General features: G+C 46.2%; 1 protein-coding gene across 3 annotated transcripts in view; it reads left to right on the top strand.

The window, feature by feature from the left end:
- The window catches only part of LOC109304854 (vinculin-like), a 48,555-nt gene that overhangs the window by 9,681 nt on the left and 31,335 nt on the right, over positions 1–7,539 (top strand). For 2 of the 3 annotated variants that reach the window (XM_019527682.1, XM_019527681.1), the window contains 2 exons: positions 980–4,315; positions 6,550–6,729. The exons of the other annotated variant lie outside the window; for it this stretch is intronic. In XM_019527682.1, the coding sequence (XP_019383227.1) occupies positions 1,058–4,315; positions 6,550–6,729 (3,438 nt within the window). In that variant the 5' untranslated portion in view covers positions 980–1,057. The remainder of the gene's footprint in view (positions 1–979; positions 4,316–6,549; positions 6,730–7,539) is intronic. 3 annotated transcript variants of the gene reach the window in all.

The following is a 7,539-nucleotide window of genomic DNA, read 5'->3' as shown; positions in this document are numbered from 1 at the left end:
CCAGCCCAGCCCAGCCCAGCCCAGCCCAGCCCAGGTGGCAGGGAGTACAGCTCAGCCCAGCCATGTGTGTCCTGCCGCCTCCAATCATGGAGCCTCTCACAGACTTAGATCGACTGGTTGGTGACCACTGCATTATAGGACTGCAGAGAAGCCTGCTCAGTGGGCCCTGACCTGTGATCCTAATCAGAATTCTTAGCTTCTCTGTGGCCCTTTCCTTCTGTCCATCAATACAAAAGCAGAGCAATGTTGATACCCCCATTTAGAAAAAGGAACACAAAGACAAGAAGGTGAATGGATTTGCCCATGGGTGCACTGCAAGTCAGCATAAAAGCCAAGAATAGATCTTAGATGTAGTGTCCTAAGTACTGTACCACACTGCCTCTCAGGTATTTGGGAGCAATGAGAAGAACAACTGGGTGCAGTTTTTTGGGGTGTTTAAAGGTCTCATACACAAGAGTAGTCATTTCACATGGTCTGAAGCTTCTTTTTAGTACAGGAAATCCTAGCTTGTGGCTGCACAGTGTTAATGAGAAGGAAGGCTGGTCTGGTGGTTTAGATGTAGGACTGGCAATTGGAACATTGGGAAATTTCTGTAGTGACCTTGGTGAGAGACTTAGCCTCTCCATACCCCCATTTTGTCATATGTAGGATGAAGTAACAGCTTCCCAGAGTGCTGTGCATCTCTATCCCTTCATTCCTGAGATGCTCGGAGACTCTGCATCATGAACAAGGCTACCAAGAACAAAAAAGAGGAGACCTTGCAATGCTGTTAGAGTTCTAGACCATGAGATTTCTGTACTCTGCCTGCTCATCATAAAATATGTACAATCTTATTTGTGCACACAGGCATTTTTAAAAATAGATACAAGTTAGAGCTGTAAATAACCAGTGCATTCCCAGCAAAACGGATAAAAACAAGCCTTGGAAATAAGCTAAATGTTTAGTTCTTCTGATACTTTTTTCTGACTTTATTGACTAGATTCTCCAAATTGAAGAGGATGCTTCAGTGAGGAGGATTATTCAGGCTGCTGACTGGCTTTTGGATTGCCTGAGCACAATGGAGTCTGCAGGAGATATATCAGCCCTGCTGGCCGCTTTCTGGGATTTTTCAGAGTCCCTGCTTTTGCTGAACAATTTGACAGAAAGACGCATTCAGGAACTCAAAGCATCTCCTCAGCAGAAACACTTGGCTGAAACCCTGCAGATCCTTAGGAAATGTGTCCCTCTGTTGCACGCCGCCAAGCATGGTGTTCTAAAACACCCCCAGGACTTGCAGGTGAACCTTTCTAAAGACTATGTTTTTGCCTTGATTGATAGAACTGTAAAAGAACTGATTTCCTTGCTTTCAAATGACTCGGGGAACAAAGAACTAAGGGAGAGAAATGGTCTCTTTTCCCACCATCTGAGTCAGCTAATGGGTCTCTTGTCCAGTCCACACCCTAAGCACTTTTATGAAGGTGAATTTAACTTGCTTGTAGAAGCAGTGGTTTTCTACTGCATGATTTTAGCTGATTCATCCAGGCCAAATATTAAGCTGCAGCTCATCAAACATTGCCATCATCTCCTAACTTTCTGGAAAAGCATCTCCAGCCACGCAAGCCTAACAAGACAGCTGGCAACACAAAATCAGATAATGGGTGAACTAGTAGAGAAATGTCACACAATGAGGGAGGAAGTGGAGAGTCTTGATCAAGCAGTGCTCACTGCCCTTCTGTGTCAGATTGTGGACACATTCACCGAAACAAAGGAACCCCTGAAACGGTTAATAGAAGCTGTGCTGGAGCCTACTGTTATGTCATGTGCCCCTGCAGAAGGGAACAGATTTCTGAAGAAACTTCAGCCTCTCATCACTGCCTTCTTTAGCCACTCTCATCAGATGATCAAAGTGGCCAATTTTGCTCTGGCCAGGTGCACTAAAATCAACACTGTTACTGAAATTGAGGACTGTGTAGGTTGTTTAAATAGACTCCTGGCCACTGTGCCACTGCTCCTCACAGAAGTGAGCAAAGATCCTCCAAAGGTTAGCATGTCTGAACAACTGCAGTCCTTGTATCATACGTGGGCTGGGACAACAGAAAGCCTGCTGGCATGCTTTGATGAGGTAATCAGCTTGCACGGATTCCTGGATCTGTCTGTTCAAGAAATGGCCAATCATAGAGAAGGTTGTGAGAAAGCTCTGGAAAGTGAGATCTCTGGAGAGTTTTCCTGGCATGCTGCTAATTTTACCTGCCGAGCTGCCCGCATTGTCCAGGTCATTCTCAGATATGTGGATAAAGCCAGAGATCCCATCTTCAGGAATGGCTTACTTGTTTTAGTTAAGCAGTTGGACACATCCATTCTTGAAGTGAAAGCTGCCACTGACCAGTGTTTAGAAAGAATCTCCTGCTCACAAGCAAGAAACACTTTCTTAGGGAGGGCAAAGCATCTGGTTGACTCTGCTTGCAGGGTCAGAGAAGGGCTAGATGAGTCCAACCATCCAGCTATTCTTAGCCCCCTTCGGGAGCACATTCGGGAGCCTGACCTTCCCAGAGAACTGGCTTGCTTTGCTGCTCATGAACTGTCAACACCTGGGGCCACACATGCCATAAAACCAAAGACCACTGACAGTAACAAACTACTGGAAGATTTTTTATGCAAACCGCTTCAGTCAGTCTCCTCTGCTTTTGAGATGCCTCTAAGTCCAGGTAGCTTATATCTTAATGGCACTCCAAGAAAAGCGGATGTACACCCTGTGATTGGGCAACTCTTAACAGCAACAAAGAAACATGATGTCACAGCTGTCAATACTGCTTGCTCTGCTTTGGTTGAACTCTCCAACTGCTGTGTTGATGCGGCTAAGGAAGCCTTACCCTTTGTTCAGTCACCTTTGTTGGAAAAGCTGACACACTACAGAAAGATAGTATTATTAACACCATGTGTTGTTAGCTTAGCTAGGGAAATAGCCCCAGACCCACTGTCCAGTACTGACAAACTCCTTCAAACAGCTATCTTGCTTTCTGAGAGGATTTGTGAAACTAAGCAGTGCCTGATGACTGTGGCAGACTCTTGGTACAGCCTGTCACAGCAGTTGTTCTGCGTTATATCTCCATATGATTTTCTGAAAAGCAAACAAACTCTGGATGAGATAATGCAGGCGTTAGCCCTGGTTGTTCAGCTAGCAGGTGACATTGCATGTACAGACACTGAGGAGGAGCACACTGTGGTTCCAAAGATCCGTGAAAGGTTTGTAAGAGTTCAAGCAAAATTCAAGTGTGCCCAGACTAATACAAAGCTTTTGTTAGAGAAGGTGCTGTCCTCTGGTAGCTTCCACTCTAACCAGGCTGGAGTGGGCAGACTGGAAGCCAACTGTGTTCTGTGGTCTGTCATCATGCAAGTGCTCCTGCTCTCTGTGGATCATTTCATAGGAAGAGATGTTTTGTTCTTGAGTGAACTGAGAAATACCATGAAGCACAAGCTTTGCCTGCAGACTGTCTTGGCAGCTGTGTCTGAGAGCTCTCTGAGAATACAGGAAGCAGCCTGCCTCTCTCCCGCCTCCTATGCTGAAGGTGGTAGGGATTGTGAGATTCTTGTGCTGAGGCAGGAAATCAAGATGCTGACTGAAGCTGTGTTGCAGGTTGCAGATATTCTGTCGGTCTCTCTAGTGCCTACTCCCAACCTGTCTGTTCGCTTTGAGCTTCTCCAGCGAGAGCTTGCCATTAGGGCACAAACACTGATACTCTACCTCAACAGCACCAACCAGGAATTTCTAAGGGTCATCCAAAGTGTTGTCCAATTGGCTCTGCCTTGTGCAAGGGTCCATGACAGCGACAGAGAGATGATCAGAAAGGTCTTTGAAGAGAGGGCTGGGAGGATGATGGCAAATGTCCAGCAAGTCAAAACAATCATAAAAGATGCTCTGCGGAACACTGCTTGCTTAAACCTACAGGAAAGCTTGCTCTCAGCCACAGACCACCTTCTCCTCCTCACCTCGGAGGTGATAAGAAGAGCTAGTAAACTCCTACAAAGCCAACAGGACAAGGAGCTTTTCCAGCTGGATAATATTTTATGGGAATGGGCTGCTAAAGCTCACTGTGTTGTGACCCAACTTCAGTCAGTTCCAGGCATCAGGGAATCAGCCCTGGAGCTCATTAAACTGTACTTGCAAAACAGTGAGTCACATAATGTTTCACATCAACATTATGACACAGCACAGCTCTTCCAAGCTGAAATACCCGGCACAAAAAATCAGAGTTGTGCAGGTTTTGCCAATTCAGCGGAAAGTTCCCTGGCCAAGAGTGAATGGACAGGTTTAGCTGCCAGGGAGACATTTGAAATGGTATAGTGGATTTTGTCCCTTCTAGCGATTTCCTAAAATTAATCAGTGTAAATTCTAAGTTGTGCCAACTGCATTTCACTGCTTTTCTGCTATCCTCTATCTTGTTTGAAATTGCTTTAGAACTGTAACTTTTTTCTTTTAAAGCAAAGCATAGGATACTCTAGAATTCTGGTTGTTCAGCGTCTCTGACAATACTGTGACAATACGTATTACATGCACCTTTTCTCCAAAAATCAGCTTCCCAAAATTGGGGTGCATGTCTTAAGTGAGGAAGTTGATGTTTCTGCCTGGAATAGAAGCACCCCATTTTGATTCCTGTTACAAAGCCAGCTGTGCAGCAGCAGCAATAGCAGCTGAGGGAGTCAGTTGACTTAATGGCTCATTTTTTTTTCCCAATCAACTGATCTCCTTTTTAATGGTCTTGATGTTCCAGTAATCAAGCTAACTTTTGCTGCCTGCTAACTCCTCCTGGTCTCCCTTCTCCTATATCACAGCCTTGCAGAATTTTTAACTGTGTCCCTGCTCTATGCAACCTTAACTCTGGAAAAAAATCTTTTCCCCAGCACTTCTGTCCTTCCCAAAACAAAGTGCATATCTTGTATGCAAGAAAATATAATATGTCCTTGTACCTGCATTACTGCCTTAACATCCAGGCAGTGAAACATCAGGCAGCATGTGCCTAGTGTTCTGTTTACTGGGGGTTACCACCAGGCCTGGCACCACATTCTCAGGGTTCATGAGACAAAACAACCAATTGCCTTGTGAACTTATGTAAAAGAGGCCAGAACAGGAGTTCCCTGTAAACCAGATCTGAGTTCAGAGTTTACCATTGAGTGAGTAATGTTGAATCGAATACGGAGGTATTGGTGCTGATCCAGGGGACAGTATTTACAGCTAGCATCAAGCACCCAGGTAGGATGTAGGTGCACAGCAAGTCTGCCACTCAAAAATGAGATAGCTGCTGATTATAATCATCATCCTCACCTCTGCAGGTGTGGTTGCTTTTGGTTCCTGCACTGTTCAGGAGGTGTCTTCACTCAGCACATAGTCTGCCATTTCAGCTATGGCTGTGGATTTGGAGCTATGCCCAGGGTTGCCCTGGGTAATGTGCTTGCCAACAGAGATCTGACAACAGGAAACAGAGAGAAGCAGCATCATCATAGAGCAAACACCTAGCCATAGCTAGCGGGTGGTATGCTCGCTTTCTCAGCATAGGTGCCACAGTTCCTTCTCTGGTACACAAATAGGAACAGGGAGAAAGTTGGAGGGAGCATCCAAGATAGGCTGCTCATGTCATGCTACAGCCCTGTCATTCTGATGACTTAGGGGGGGAGGAGGAAGGGGAGGGGGAGAGGGGCGGGCAGGTTACTTCTGTTTATGTAAAGGTGCAAATATTGATATAAGACATTTGCATAAACTCTCCAATTTCTGAATCTTCAGCCTTTACTATGCCATGGTCAGGGCAGGGCGGGGGACTCCTGTTGCTACCTTGGTGCCAACCTCAGCGATTCCTGGCTCAGCTCCTCACACTGCAGGTCTTTCTTTCCATTGCAGCTGCTGTCTCCACCGAGTTCCTCTAGAATGTCTGACCAAGCATCCTGGGGAGCCCATGTTGTTGTCTGAGCTGCAGGGAGGGCCTGACCACTAGCACTCTGAGGCCTGGGTTCATCATTCTCCCAGTCAGTTTAGCCAATGGGATTTGTTGCTCTGTTAGCTTGTAGGAAGTGCTGATGCCATTTTTGTATTTAGCTTCCAGCCCTCCAAGGTGCCTAGGGCCATAGCAGCAGTATTCAGGCATTTTAAAATAAACATTCCAGAGTCATTTTAGCTCGTAATTGCTCTTCTGAGCAGCTTAGATCTGCAGTTTGAAAGGATGGTTCAAACTGGGGGTTACATACAGAGATAATGTGAGGAGACAATTAAAAGGAACAATTAGGTTTGGAAAGCTTCTTCTGGGCAGACTCAGTCAAGTGGAAATCAGGGACTTAGAGTACTGGGCAAGACAGTTCTCATTCTGCCAGGGCTTATTTGCATGGCTTTGTAGGAGTGTCTGAAAGCATATGTATGCAGAATGGCCCAAGCATTTAAACATAACTCCTTTTTGATTACAAAAGCATTCTGCAAAGGGGACCTGAGCTCTCTTCACAATTGCCCTTTGCCATGGAGATGAGTAAAGCAGACTGTTGAAAATAAGATAAATTACCTGAGGTGAATTGGTTTCATTGTCTTGCCAGCTCCCGCATGAGTGTTGGAAGGACCAACACGCCAGCAACGGAGAGCCGCCGTGGGGAGCCCTGCGACCAGAAACTGAAGTTTTACAGGATGACACCAGTAGACTGGGCCAGGTCACCAGGGAACTGGCCACTCAAATGTTTCACATGACACAGTTTCTAAAGAGGAAAGGACCCATTACGGTACTTCCCCCTGCTGTGTGATGCAGAGCAGGAGAAAATATATATTATGGCAACCCAGACCAGAGCAACCCACTAAGCATGCATAAAGACTGAGCTTTCCCATCTGTGAGCCAGACCCTCAGTCCTTGTGTCCACTCAAGTTAAGAATATGGGAATATGGACCTTTCACAGAGTCTGCTCCCCTACACTGGCATAGCAGCTCCCCATCACCTCTGTTGTCCCTTCAGTTTAGTCTCTGCACCCCCAAAATCACTGTAGCACAGGCTGCAAGCCTGTGAGTCTGTTGGTTAATGCTGCCCTTTCAGCAATGGAGCTGTCAACAGGAAGTACCCTGGTGCCAGGAAGCAAAGTGCCTCACAGTAAGACCAGTCCACTTTCCAGTGTGTTTTGGGTTTTGAGGCCATTTGCCAGGAGAAAGGATCACATGGGGGAACTGGGAAGCAAAGACATTAATGTACCCTAGCTCAACAGGGACAGGCCATGGGGTTTTACAGGCTCTTTGTTTTTCATTTCAGCCAGAGTGTTCTTTACTGCACCTCCTCTCCCCTCTGGTTGTAGCAATCAGTTGCCTGGCCATCTCTTCCAGGTTGCATCTGTTCATTCAAGCTTGTCTCTTCCCTCCCATCTCTTGTATTCTGTGTGAGCCTGTGAAGTGGGGATGCTGGGTGGTGTAGGGACTAGTGTCAATGCAGAGTAAAAATGTGACTGGGGAAAGGGCTTTATTCTAGATCCTGGCTCTGGTTCTCAGTGATGCTGAGAGAGTTACGTAGCCTCTGACATCTCTGCTGCCCACCTACAGAGAGGAGATAA

Source organism: Gavialis gangeticus, unplaced genomic scaffold (genome assembly GCF_001723915.1).
Source record: "Gavialis gangeticus isolate Ggan-Ray unplaced genomic scaffold, GavGan_comp1, whole genome shotgun sequence".
Lineage (NCBI taxonomy): Eukaryota > Metazoa > Chordata > Crocodylia > Gavialidae > Gavialis > Gavialis gangeticus.
Note: the sequence above shows the minus strand (reverse complement) of the source record. Positions and strands in the feature narration are given on the sequence as shown.